The 15,079-nt window shown below is 37.0% G+C and overlaps 1 protein-coding gene across 1 annotated transcript in view; it reads right to left on the reverse strand.

The window, feature by feature from the left end:
- LOC138712232 (frizzled-4-like) overlaps positions 1–14,861 on the reverse strand; it is a 173,541-nt gene extending 158,680 nt beyond the window's left edge. The window contains exon 1 of the mRNA XM_069843786.1: positions 12,816–14,861. Coding sequence (XP_069699887.1) covers positions 12,816–13,789 — 974 coding nt within the window. The 5' untranslated portion in view covers positions 13,790–14,861. The remainder of the gene's footprint in view (positions 1–12,815) is intronic.
- Between the last annotated feature and the right edge of the window lie 218 nt (positions 14,862–15,079).

Here is a 15,079-nt window from a genome sequence, read left to right on the forward strand (position 1 = left end):
AGAAGACATGAAATAAAACGTTGTAACGTGAGAACGGTTACCACTTATTTTTCAGTTATTTGTAAATATATTTCAGGAGATGTGTTTTGACCAAGATCTCCACCATTGTGTAGGCCTACATAACACAATTCACGTCGTTAGAAAACTAAAGCAATTTTTCCTCAGATTATCAACATCTCTTGGTTGCTGTTCACAGCCATATTACTTCACAAAACCTAAAACAAAGAAACCAAGTAGGGTAGATATTGTCAAGTGTGGAGAATTTGGAGGCTGGTTTAGACCACTCAGTCACCGCAAACACTGTTTTATTGTAATCGGCGGGTCTCTATTTTTAATGCCTAATGATGGATCATAATTCTTTAGTAATGGAAAAGGAAGGGGAAATGGGTCTAATTCTCCAAAGTTAATTATAATATTTCTACACTGTGAACATAATAAATAAATACTGGGCGTTGAAAAGGTTAATGGCTCTTATAGTTCCACGCAATGTCGTATTTCCGCGAAATAGCCTTTGTAATTGCTCGTGGAAATAATTAACAATGGCGGATAAATGTATACGAGTATTCCAATTCGCCACACAGGAGCTGCCGCCAAGGTTTTATTTCAACGTAAGCTCGTTTGGATGAACACAATGCGAGCCAAAACAAACACAGGCGTACGATCCAGAACTTCATTGATCTTGTAAGAAAAGATGCGGGAATCGTAAACCGGTAACACAGAGACCGAAACAAATTCAAAATATTATCAAATAACCATTAGAGCGTTTATGACACTACCACATGTACGACGCTAATAACAAGTCCAGAAAAAAATATATGATATCGCTTAGCGTTGTTCAAATGGCTTTCTGCGGGTGCCTTCAGCAGTAAGAACACAACTCCAATTTCTAAATACCTCTCTAGAAATGTCAAGTATTATATTATAATGTACACAATATTAATATGTTATTACTAAGTCGCGGAGTTTCAGGATTTAACGTACTGAAACCAGATTTCTTCGAAGTGTTTTTTTTTTTTTTTTTTAAGATTCTATAGGTTTTAAATTGCAATTTTGAATGTCACTTTTTTTAAAACAGGAAGTAAAGCGATATTGCGAGTCACGTGGTTAGTCGGAACAGTATAAGTGATGACTAGGGCTAGGATATTGAGGACCTATAAATCATAAAAAATGTCTTAAAAACAATGCATTTATGACCTAAAAATCTTTCAAAAATGCCATTCAGTGCCCTAAAAGTTGATCTTACATTCTAAAATTGACTTAGTAGGAAAAGGAGTTTTGTGCTGCTTAATATTTAGACTAGTAATTAAATTCTAGTACCAACATTTAAGTTTATTTAATTTTACATATTTTTTTCTAAGTAGTACACTTTAATTAATTATTTTACCTGATGTAGTTTCCATGTAGCCCTTCACAAGGCCACTCTTATACGGAATTAGCAAGTATAGAGGAGTCTATATTGAAGGGATGGTTGGACTGATCCATTACATGGAGTGTACTACGTTAAAAGGGCAATATTTTTGTAGAAAAACGATTAAAATATTGTACAAAATAATGGGTATTAGACACCGGCATAGCTCGGTCGGTTAAGGAGCTTACCTGCCGATCCGGAGTTGCGCTCGGACGCGGGTTCGATTCCCGCTTGGGCTGATTATCTGGTTGGGTTTTTTCCGAGGTTTTCCCCAACCGTAAGGCAAATGTCAGGTAATCTATGGCGGATCCTCGGCCTTATCTCGCTAAATATCATATCACTATCGCCAACTCCATCGATGCTAAATAACCTCATAATTGGTACAGCGTCGTTAAATAACCAAGTAAAAAATAAAGGGTATTAATGTACAAAATATGTAGACAAAATATCAAAGGAAATAAACATTAGTTTATATTGATAATGAGAATTTGTGGCCAAAATTAAATGAAAATGCTAAAAAATGTTCGAATAACACAAAAGACGCTCTTATGAGTTGTAAGAGGTAAAAAGTGCAAAAAAATGCCCTAACAAATATGTCTTAAAACACTCAGTTTATCACATAACATATAAATACTAAAGCGGCTATATTTCTGGCTTACTAGAAAAAAGATGCAATTTCATCAAAATCCTAGCCCTAGTGATGACTGATGATTAGACCTCGGATTTTTAGGTCCTTAAAAATGAGATTCTTGGCAGCTAAGTTAAGTTTTAAAATTATCAAAATACTCTAAAAATACAGTTTTAGGTATCTAAAAAATACAATTTCAGGCAGCTATAGTACGATTTTGTTCATCTTGTATCCACTCAAACTACAATAATAAAAATTACAAGAAATCCAATTAATTAATTAATTAGTATTAAGCATTACGGTATACAATGACAAAGCCAGTAACAAAATAAAATTCTTTTGGTAAGAAACTTTATTTTTGTTATGCCAGATTATGATAGTTATTAATCATTCATAATTCATCGGCCTCATTGGCTCATTGCTCTATGGCTGCCGATAGATAAATGTCAATATTACAATTAAATTCTCTAATTTACCTACGAATTTACAATTTAACACATTATTCGTAATTGACATTACAATAGATAATAAAGGTTTTCTCTATAATTTTTGTTGTGAAACTTTCCCTTTTCTTAGGCAGACCAATTTTATAAGCGAAAAAAAAATATTTCCAATGATACGGTACCGATTGGTTCATAGTGTAATATTCAAATTTAGCAATATTTGTCATGTTGATTTTTTTTAGAAGAATTACATCCTCTCCACTAAAAACTTTCTTTTTCAGTGCTATACACGAAAAAATTAAACACATATTAAAGTAAGCATTTTTGGGCTTCAAAACCTTAAAATAAGTCACAATGGGCAAAATCGGCATTTTTGGCAGAATACAGAAGAATATTAGCCTACATTTAGTAAATATGAAGTATTTTACAACTTCTCGAGTAGAAAGTATTTTTTACTTTTACTTTTATCTTTTTTGGTAAAGCATTTCGAAAAAAAATCAAGCTTTAACTTTAGTCGGTGTGGCACAAATCACACTTCATACACCGTACAAGAAACTTAAAGAATCATCGAACAAGTCTCTGGGGAATTATCTGTCAACAAGCTATTCTTTCACGCAAAGAAAGAAAAAAAGAAAGAGAGACATTCAGCATTACTACTAACAATTTCATACAATGTAAGACATGGGACATTCTGCATCTTTGCCAACAACTTCATGCAATGTCAAACAAAAAATCAAGGAACAATCTGCATTTCAGCCAACAACTTCATGAAATGTCAAACAAAATAAGCAAGGAACATTCAGCATCTCTGTCAACAATTTCATGCAATGTAAGACAAAATAAACAGAGACATAAGCATTTCTGCCACAATTTTATGCAATGTAAGACAAAAACAAGGGACATTCAGTATCTCTACCAACAATTTCATGCAATGTAAAAAAAAAAGAAAAAAAAGAAAGAAACATTCAGCAACGATTTCATGTGGTGTTAAACAAAATAAAACAAACATGGAACATTCATGTCGACAATTTCATGTAAAGTAAGAAAAAAGCATGGGATATTCTGCATCTCTGCCAACAATTATTTAATGCAATGTAACACAAAAAACAAAGGGCATTCACCGTTTCTACCAACAATTTCAAGCAGTGTAAGAAAAGACACAAGAGACATTCAACATCACTGTCAACAACTTCATGCAATGTCAAACAAGAAATCAAGGAATATTCAGAATCTTTGCCAATTTAATGTAATGTTGCAATGCAAGACAAAAAAAAGAAACATTCACCATCTCTACCAACAATTTAATGCAATGCAAAACAAAAAACTAGGGGCATTCAGCATCTCTACCACAATTTCATGTAATAATAATAATAATAATAATAATAATAATAATAATAATAATAATAATAATAATAATCAGGGAAAGGATTTATATGTAAATACATATTTACTTATAAAGCTAATATAATTTATATTTTGCATTATCTTTATGTTTCACAATGTGTAGGGTTGAAAAATCCTACTTTTATTTTCCATATTTTTCCATATTTTAGAGTTTAGTACATATTTTCGTTAATTTCCATATATTTTCCATATTTCATATAAAACAGTCCATATTATATTAGGTTTAACAATAAAACAAAACAAAATTCCATTAACTTTTAAAAATACATTTCAACAATAGAGATTTAAACACATGTTCAGTAATCCCTTTAACATCAGAGTTATTTGAAAATTAGCAGTCCTATCAACAATGGGAAAGTAAGTTACAAAACTGTATTAATTTAATTTAAAATTTTTAACAGACTTCAGTTGTGCAGCTCAACAGTTAAATGCCAGTCAGAGTACACATAGGTTCAGTTTTGTAAATCATACTATAAAGACGGTAAATATGCCAAAAGTACGTCATTCAGTCAATTTAAAATCAAAACTAACAAGTTACATTTCAGAATTTAAAGAAGATGGTTTATCAACTGACAATAAAATATTATTTTGTAATTTGTGTCAGTGTGCAGTATCATCTACACAAAAGTTCCTGGTGCAACAACACATTACAACTAGTAAACATCAGGCCAACAAACAACTAAATTCCAAGCAGAGACAATTGTTTTTAACACAACCAACAACATCGAATGTAAGATCTGAGTTTAACATCGACCTGTGCCGTTCTCTCATCTCTGCTGATATTCCTCTCTACAAACTAAAGAATAAGGTCTTCAGGGAATTCCTTGAAAAATATACTCAACATACAATCCCGGATGAGTCAACACTTAGGAAGACGTATGCTCCATCCATCTACGATGAGACAATACAGAAGATAAGAGATGAAATTAAAGATAGTTCAATTTGGGTTTCCATTGATGAGACTCCCGACAAAGAAGGTAGACTTGTTGGTAATGTAGTTATCGGTTTGTTAAGTGAACAATATTCTGAACGAATTCTTTTACATTGTGATGTTCTAGAAAAGTGCAATAACAAAACTATAGTTAAACTGTTCAACGAAGCTATGGGTATCCTGTGGCCAAAGGGTATTATGTACGATAATGTGTTATTCTTTATTAGCGATGCTGCCCCTTATATGGTCAAAGCTGGACAAGCATTATCTGTTGTATATCCTAAATTGACTCATTTTACTTGTGTGGCGCATGCATTTCATCGTGTGGCAGAAGTGGTCAGAGACAATTTCCCTAAAGTAGATTTGTTGATTTCATCAGTGAAAAAAGTATTTCTCAAAGCTCCCAGTAGAGTTAACGTGTTGAAAGAAATGTACCCTGAAATTCCATTGCCACCAAAGCCAATTTTAACTAGATGGGGTACATGGCTAGAAGCAGTTGAATATTATGCCGAACATATAGACTCTATTAACAATGTTCTCCTTGCATTGGACTCTGAAGATGCAGTCTCAATTGATACTGCGAAAACAGTTACCTGTGACATAAGTGTGAAGAATGACTTAGCTCACATTCAGCATACATTTTCATGCATCATAAAAACGCTCAAAAGTCTCCAAAATAGGCACCTTTCACTATCTGAAAGTTTTGAAATTATAAATAGTACTGTGGAACAACTGAATCGTGGTAGAGGTAAAGTTGCAGATGCAGTAAGAGCTAAGGTGGACACTGTACTTTCAAAAAACCCTGGATATGAAGAACTACAAAAGGTTGTTGCTGTGATGAGTGGTGAATCAACAGTGAAGATTAACTTGGACTTATCCCCAGCAGACATTGTGAAATTGAATTATGTACCAGTTACTTCTTGTGACGTCGAACGCTCTTTTAGTCAGTATAAATCTATCCTCAGAGACAATAGAAGAAGATTCACTTTTCAGCACTTGAAAGAAATGTTTGTAACCTATTGTTATGGTAACAGACAATAAAAATTGTGTTTTGTTGAAACTACATTGGAAGATAAGGTACGTCCATTATATTTTTTGTTTAGTTTGATTAAAATGTACCAATATTTAACGTACATAGTCATTTTTTTATAATTTTAAGTCCATATTTAATTCCATATTTTGGTAAAAATCCATATTTAATTCCATATTTTGGTAAAAATAACTACATATATATTTACATATTTCATATATTTTTAGTCCATATAAATCCGTTCCCTGATAATAATAATAATAATAATAATAATAATAATAATAATAATAACACCCACGAAGGGCCAAGACCGACCAGCCGGCTGCTGGCCTCACGGCCACATGTCGAAGCAGAGGTGGACGATCATCCAACCAGAAATTTCATGCAATAATAAGATAAAAATAAGGGACATTCCGCATCTCTATCAACAAACCATTTCACACTATGCAAGACAAAAAACAAAGGACGTCAAGTAGGTCTATCCTATTTAAGGATTTCTTTGCCAACAAGCCACCATTTCGTGAAACCAATGTAAGAAAACAAACAACGGGAATCTAAGAAGTCTCCGTGAATCCCCAACAAAAAAAAACATTACTGGTACTTCATGCAACGTAAAAGAAACAGTAGGGGACATCAAGCAAATCTCTGAGGATTCTCTGCTAACTCGTACAATCAACGAAAAATACACACAAGGGCATCCAGCATGCATCTATGGATTCTTTGCCAACATACTATTATTTCATGCAATATAAGAAAAAGCAAGGGATATTACAATTCTCAAACCTGCAATTGATAAAAAATGTAGAGGTGGGGACGGGATTTCTCATTAGCATATTATTTTTTTTTTTATTTTCCTTTCTTAGTAGACTATTTATATCAATTATAACATATTGAGTTTTAAAGTTTATTGTCATGAAGTGATATACAGTATTGTTATTTTGTTGTTAACGTCCATTTTAATATTACTATGCCATCTGACATGGTATTTTGAATTTCTGGTACCATGATCACTCTTTCCACCGTACCTTATAAGTATACATTACAGCAGAATTAACGTTTCTTTCAATTTCTGACAGCTCACTAGCAGCGTGGCTTAGGGTCGCTAGCCACATGGGTTACAGGTTGTTGTCATGGGAACCAAGGTAATCTCTTCGCCCGAGTTTGCAGGCAATGCTGCCACATTATCAAATATATCTCACGTGACTAAATGACTGACTGACTAGTTTCTAGCAGTAGAAGCAAATTGGCGACATTGCTACGACAGCTAGCGAGCTGTCAGAAGTAGAAAGAAACGTTACTACAATAGGTTCAAGATAATTTACAATTCAATTACAAAATCGCATTGCGAAAACAACAATAGCAACAAATGTTTATGAAAACAAATGTGTAGTATTTTTCGAATACTTCTGAAGAAAAAAAGGTCTAAAATGTTTTAATACACTGTTTTCCTATTAATGGTTCATCTTTTTTAAATGTTGAAATCTAGGTAATTTAGAGAGAAAAAAAGTCACTATAGCCAGTTCACTTTGGGGGAGAAAATGTTTTGACTGCCACACAGAAAATAGAAGTAAGTTTTCGGAAATGCAATTTCAGGAAAAATATCACAGAAATTCAGACGTTGAGGAAAAAATCCAGAATGGGCGAAATTTCCCGGCTTCTCCCCATTCAATTTGAACACTGCTCGTTTATTAGTGATCACAGTAATTACCAAGTCACGATATTGTACAGCGGAACTTATTATTGGCCTATTTTAATTACTTTGCATCCTTTAGCTGGTCCCAAACACACGACAGACATATGTTGAGATTGCTTGACGTAAACAGCTGCAACACCGCAAAGACTTAAATTAGGATCGGATTATTACTTTCAAGCATGACGACCTTGATTACCGAATCCTGGGCGAATAAACCATGACCGTGGCCGGTGACAAGCCGATGATTTATGAAGCGTTTAAGGAGGAGAGTTGACATTGCGCGGAGTACTCAGATAAGGAAATCCTGATTACATGGATGACGGCGACGAACATGATGATAATGATGATTATGAACAATTTCAAGAAGAGTACAATGGCCACTGGATCTAATATACTGCGATATAACATAACAGCAACAGCTGCAGTTACGACAAACAAAAGTGCACGATCGTGGTCATTTTGCAGCAATCATTTTGGAATGCCATTACTGTGGAACCAGGCGCTTCATTCTGCCGCCTTGAGTCAATCATGACACCAGCAAGATTCTTAACTTTCACTGTTCTACTGCAGTACCAACAAGCTGAATAATGATGCTAATGATAATAGTACACAATATCTTAAGTCTGATTAGTGAAATATGTGATTAGTCTGCGATGTATAAAATGGAGGGTGAAAGAAACTGGCCACCTTACCCCATTATCCCCTGGTTCAGTTGCCTTATGAGTGATACCTTGTTGGTGTCACAAGGTTCAAACCTGTCATCAGACAGTTAGCTAAATAACAATACACAATACTTGTGAATAATATTTGTCGTCGAACGGTCGCGCTCTTTTATGAATACAGCACGCTGCACTGTGAACTTAACTCGGACCATGGTAATGATCAGTTGATGACAGTGACATGTGAATAAATGATGACGAAACAAGTCGGAGTTGCAACGCCGAAAGTTACCCAGCAATTCTGCTTCATTTGGTTGAGGATAAAAAAAACTCGGAAAGAACCAAACCGCGTAACTTGTCTCAACCAGGATTTGAACCCAGACCCGCTCGTTTCAGAATTAGAAATGCTAACCGTTACTCCACAGCGGTGGAGGCGAACTTCAGCTCTAATATAATCCAAAGAAAGTACGTAACTACATTAGAACCTGGGTTATAGGGTAAAGGTTGCTAATAGTGTGATACGAGGTAATATTGTGATAGTTCTTTTTGATAATTTATTACAATTTTACTGAGCGAGAGAAGGACCGGTTTTTATGCAGCAACTTGTCCACGAACATTCCCTTAATACATTGACGCAAAAAAAAAAAAAATCTTCCTCGCGCTCAGTAAAATTGTAATAAATTCTCGAAAAAACTATCACAATATTACCTTTACCCTACATAGTTCTGGTTTGTAGGTAATACGCACAGGCCCTGGAACATTACATATAAATTAATTCGTTTTTGTTCGCTTTTATAGGCCAATGTAATCAAGTTTCGCCCACACCTGTACAGTAACTGTTAGCGCGTCTGGCCTCGAAACCAGGTGGCCCGGGTTCGGATCCCGATCGGGGAAAGTTATCTGGTTGAGGTTCTTTCCGGGCTTTTCCCTCAACCCAATATGAGCAAATGTTTGGTAACTATCGGTGCTGGACCTCGGAATCATTTTACCGGCATTATCACCATCTCATTCAGACGCTAAATAACCTAAGATGTTGATACAGCGTCGTAAAATAACTTACTAAAGAAAAAATAAAGTTTCATTTTAACTTAATATGATTTGTCTTCCATTGCCTCTTTACATCAGTGATCTCAAGGTTACGGAATTCTACCGACAAACTCACACAGCCCAGGCGAATAAAGAGCCGGCATGCTCCGTCTTTACATGCTACCTCTTCTTTCACGGGACATATTTCAAACACTTGCAGGTCACTCAGTGTCTGTCCAGAAATCATGTGTGGCAGTAAGAGAAAGAGCTACTTGCTAGAAGACAAAGTTAGATTTATAAGTAAAAGAAGTGAAATTGCAAGAGGTTTGTAACAAATATGCGTAACATAAAAACATTAATAATCCGCGGATAAAAATCTCAACCTTTGCTGTATCAGTAATGTCACTGCTGTCATCAAGAGCCAGTGAATAATGTACGATTTTTCTTGCTTCGTTTTTTAACCTTCCTCTTGAATATAATCAAGAATTTTCTAAATTCTTCTCTCGATACTTGGTCGAGAAATTCGTATTTTTTCAAAATTAAAAACTTCTTATGGACAAGTTATTTAAGCTATTTTAATCATTACTCTTTTGATAAATTCTGTTCTACTAAAAGAATTTAGAGCACGAGATAGTTCAAACCTCATTAGGCAGCTGACTTCCTTACATTTATTTATGTCATCTTTCTCTTCCTGGCTATGATTTAAGACATGTCAATTCCTGGCGTTTGACAGTTCGTTGGCACATAATATTGAATCAGTTTTCCTACAATATTATTATTAAATGATTAATTAACAAATAGTTACCCTCATCTAAAGATTAAAAAGATTGAAATTGAGATAAAATTAAATAATTTTATCCTCCTAAGCAAAAGATCTAAAAATATCAATATTCATGCACGTACTGAAGAATTATAGAAACACATACTTAGTGACCAGTAATAATAATAATAATAATAATAATAATAATAATAATAATAATAATAATAATAATAATAATAATACATTATTCAGTGTGGCAATTAATGTTTCTATATACTCATAATTGAACCGTTGAGAAAAGTAAACATATTACATTTTGTCCGACAGAACAATAAAAAAGTTCTCCTTCTCATTCTTTACGAAACCACCTATTACTGATTGTAGAGACAGAGTTTGTAGAGCGACATGGCAATTGCTACTGCTTGCCTTCAGTACGTGAATGAAACACACAGCAATGTGCAGGAAACTCCTCGTACCCATTTGAATGTCTGTGATTACACGATGTAATCACGACACCCACTTTGGTCACCGCTGGTCTATACGTAACTTTATTACCACAAATATTGCTACACCTATTATTAGATTCTGAGACACAGTGTTAGTTTGTGATAGCGGAAAAGGTATCTCAAACTGATTTTCTGAGTAATCGTGGAGCTTGAACTTAATGTTCATGTTCAGAGCCTACAAACCTTTAAATAGAAAATAAACCTGTCACATCAGTATAATACATTTCTCTTCTTCTGGTCACGTGTTCTTCAGAGACTTCATTTCGTGCACAGGTCATAAAACCCTGCGCTAAAATCAACCATTACTTCAAGTTCATTTATTGCTAGTGTTAGGATTTTGTCTATTTCATTTCCTTGCGTGATTCCATAGCCTTTTAGTAGGTAAACATGTTTTATCGTTATAGGATGTTGATAGCTGAATTTTATAGCGCTTATATCTGCCTATTTTGAGGTTAGCGCCTATTTTGTGAAATGCCTACTTGCCTTTCTATTGAGTTTATGATATAAAAGACCATGGACAGTATGACAAAATGAAGAGAAACTATTAGAAGTTTTTGAAATGTGGATATGGAGAAGAATGGAGCATGTGAAATGGACAGACAGAATAAAAAATAGGCTGGACTACTGGCTAAGAAGAACCTGCCTACTGAAGAATTCACTGGAAGGAATGGTGAATGGAAGAAAAGTTCGGAGCAGAAGAGGAAATCAGATGACGGACAACATTAAGATACTTGGATCGTATGCGGGCACTGACAATGAGAAGAAGGCGGAAAATAGGGAAAATATGAGAATGCTGCGTCAGCATTGAAAGACCTGCACCTGATGATATGATAAGATTTTCAAGAAGAACTGATCTTGGCAACAGGGCAAAAAAAACTAGGATATCTGCATATGCACTATTAATAATGTCCAGGTTTGCATTGTCAACTGCAGTAATTAGTTTAATCATGTGCTCTATATTGTCATTAGTTAAAGCAACCGACGACGGTTACATTCGAACAACATTGGTTCAAGTCGTATGTTACTCAGGTTGTCGGGTGTTAGCTGAATCAGTCTTGCTTACTGTTTCATTAATTTAATGCATGTAAAAATGCCGAAGGATAAAATATCAGAAATGTCCTCCTTAGACACTGGAAAGGAAGAGATAATAACTTTACCAAAAACGGATGTGTTATTTACTGCTAGGTCTGCTCTAAAAAAGGTGAGCTGTATTTATTTTAAACAGTAGCGTCTTGTTAACCAACAGTGTATTTTCACGTGAATAAATTTCGTTCTTTCAGATAAGATGTGAGAGAGAGTATCACCTTGGTCAACATGATGCATGCGCAAAACTTTAAGAAAAAGAGGAACACTAACAGAGGAAAATTTGGCACCAAAATTTGAAGTCTATGCAACGTAATCTAGGTTTGCATACTTTATTAAACATTTCTTCCGTATCGGAGAAACATAGTGAAACAGTCCCTGATTTGAAACCAGATAGATTTTCTTCAAACATATATACCCACGTGTTCATGTGACGCAGAGAGATCATTTTCAAGAAAAAAATGTTAATAATAAATGTTCATTGTCACTTAAGTAATGATGATGACTTCGTGTTCAGGCTAATGTCGGTATGCTAAATTACATTGTACTAAGCGACTTAAATGGTTGTTTGCTATTCACTTCTCAATGCGTATTTTATTTACTTTTTAGTACTTCTTGGGCAGCCTAATTTTCAATTTGGTACAGTAATTCTACAGAACTAAGGAGGACCACTTTTTCTTCTACAATTGTGTACTACAAATAGTACAGAATAGTAAGCACGTGTTTTACTTTCCGGCACTCAATACTTTCCACAGAATAACTTACAACTATTCACCTGTTGTACGTACTAATGAATGGATTTATCGCCCCTGTATTGTTCACGTCAGACGTCACGAGCGAACGGATCACCATTTAAATATAAAACACTATTGTTAATTTTATTGTCTCGAAATAAAACCTCCTTCGACAATAATCACCGGCATTTAAAAATGCTTTCTTGCTGCTGCGGTAAAGGCCCCCAAACATCCACTGTCCAGAAATTTCCACTGTATATTTCATCAGCATGTGTCATTATGGCGGCAATATTCATTATTACGTACAATAGGTGAATAATTCTAAGTTATTCTGTAGGAAATACTGGGTGCCAGAAAGTAAAACCACGTTTTTAGTACTCTATACGGGAAGCCTTCTATATTATACGCAATTGTTAAAGAAAAAAATGGTGTCAACTTTGTATAATTACCTTCAATTTTAGTGCCTATGGGTCCTAAGTCTATTTATTACACGTGCTCTTGCTGACTCACCAGACTGCGGCCGCGGTGCCGAAGTAGTAGAGCAGCAGGAAGACGACGGCGCAGTTGGCGTTGATGTGTCCGTCCTGCGACAGCAGCAGTCTGTCGGGGTTCTGCGTGTCCGGGCTGCAGGAGACGGCGGCGCGTCCAGCCGCGGCGCGGACGCCCCAGCCCACACTGGCCAGGTTGTAGCAGAGCGCCAGGAAGGCGAGAGGACGCTCCGGGTACCTGAACCGCGCCTGGCCGCCCCCCGAGTCCACGAGGAAGGTGAGCACGGCGACCAGCGACGAGATGAAGCAGAGGCCCGCCCACACGGACAGCCACACCTCGGCCAGGTACTTGTGGGCGCCGTCGAACAGCACGTCGGCGTCGCACAGCGGGTTGCAGCGCCGCGTGCGGTTCACGTACACGTAGCGTCCCGAGCGCACGTAGCGCGAGCAGGGCGCCGCCCCCGGGACCCGCGGGCCGCCCGAGATCCGCGAGATGGCGGGCGTCGCGGCGTCGGAGGGCACCAGGCCGGTCCGCGGGCCGACGCCCACCTCGCCGGGGCCCTCCATGCACATGTGCTCGTGGTTGTTGAGCAGGGGGAACTTGGAGCAGTTGAGGGCGGCCGGCCAGGGGAACCCGAAGCCCTGCAGCACGGGGTAGCAGCGCGCCCGCACCGACTCGCACAGCCCCCTGCAAGGTCCGATGGGCGCCGCCACCTTCTCGGTGCACATGGGCACGTACACGGAGCAGAGGAAGAAGTGCAGCTGCGCCGAGCAGCCGTACTGGATGAGCGGCGAGAACGTCTTGAGCGTGAAGTCGGCGTCGCCCTGCAGCTCGTGGCCCACCAGGTTGGGCATGCCCGTCACGTTGTACCCCAGCCCCCGGCACAGGTCCACGCGGATGGGCTCGCACGTCCTCAGCGTGGCGGCCTCGGCCCTCGCCGCCAACACCGTGAGCACGGGCAGCAGCAACACGGACAACACGCAGCGCGGAGCCATGGCGGCCCGGCAACCGCGCACACTGCACTGCTGCCCGCGCCGAGCGATCTGGACTAGACCGAGCTGGTGCCGCAGTGCTGCCAACACTCGCAGGCAAGGCTTGTTACCTCCGCGTGTGGTGAATGAACTGCGAATGGGATTCGAAAGGAGCCAAAATCTCGACTGCCCCCACCACCAACCACGCACGTCGCGTGCCCTATTATCTCATTCCTGACTGCTGCTGTCCAGAAGTAACGTCGATTGTGTGACATTCATCAGTATGTAGGGCTATGTATGTATGTATGTATGTATGTATGTATGTATGTATGTATGTATGTATGTATGTATTCATGCTATGTATGTATGTATGTATGTATGTAATATAGCCTATGTATGTGAATGAATCGTTATGTCTTCATCAAGCAAGAAACTGAAGGGCTCCGTTGTCTCTTATGCAGATCTATGAGTGGACTAAAAACCATCACATTACCATCTATCAATCTTTAGACAACCATTGGGGACGATCGATTCGGTGCCACAAACACAAGTGACACCCTACTTTTCGAGATAATGAATTGTTAATAGTGTAGAGTGTTGGTAGAATGAGGAGGAAAAACGGGAAAATCGCGGGAAAGGCACTCAAAATGTTGGCATTGTCCACTACAAGAATTATTATAGAGATGGAGGAAGTAATTTAAATACCGATATATTGATATTGCAGTATATTGCAAATCTAATTTCGATAATCGATATATATATATATATATATATATTTTACAGAAATATAATATATATCGAAACGATTATTGATATATCGCTATTCCGTAAGCAAATTAATAGATACTACTGCAATTACATTTTCTGTTGTAGGCCTACATTTATTACAATAAACTTACTTAAATTGTAATATTCTTTATTAGCATTGAAATTAACATCATAACAGTAAAAAAACATAATACTGTAGAATTGTAACAATAAACGATACATTTTGAATACCTAAATCAAAGTTATGGTGGAGGTAAGTTGAGCTTAAATGATACAATGGGAAAGAGTTAAGTGAACTCTACATGGGTCAATATTTGATACTGGAACAGGATTAAATTATTCTAATTTTATATAGGATTCAATTCAGGACACAATTAATATGGGCCTAATGTTGTTTTCTACCTAACAACGTAATCATTTTTAAATGTAAGTAAAGAGTACTTGTATTCATTTTTAAATGTAGGCCTAAGTAAACATGCTTGGAAAGTCACAAGTTTTAATAAACATCACAATTGATTTGATACAATCCGTCTAATAGTAAATTCT

The sequence above is a fragment of the Periplaneta americana genome, chromosome 13, assembly GCF_040183065.1.
Source record: "Periplaneta americana isolate PAMFEO1 chromosome 13, P.americana_PAMFEO1_priV1, whole genome shotgun sequence".
Classification (NCBI taxonomy): Eukaryota; Metazoa; Arthropoda; class Insecta; order Blattodea; family Blattidae; genus Periplaneta; species Periplaneta americana.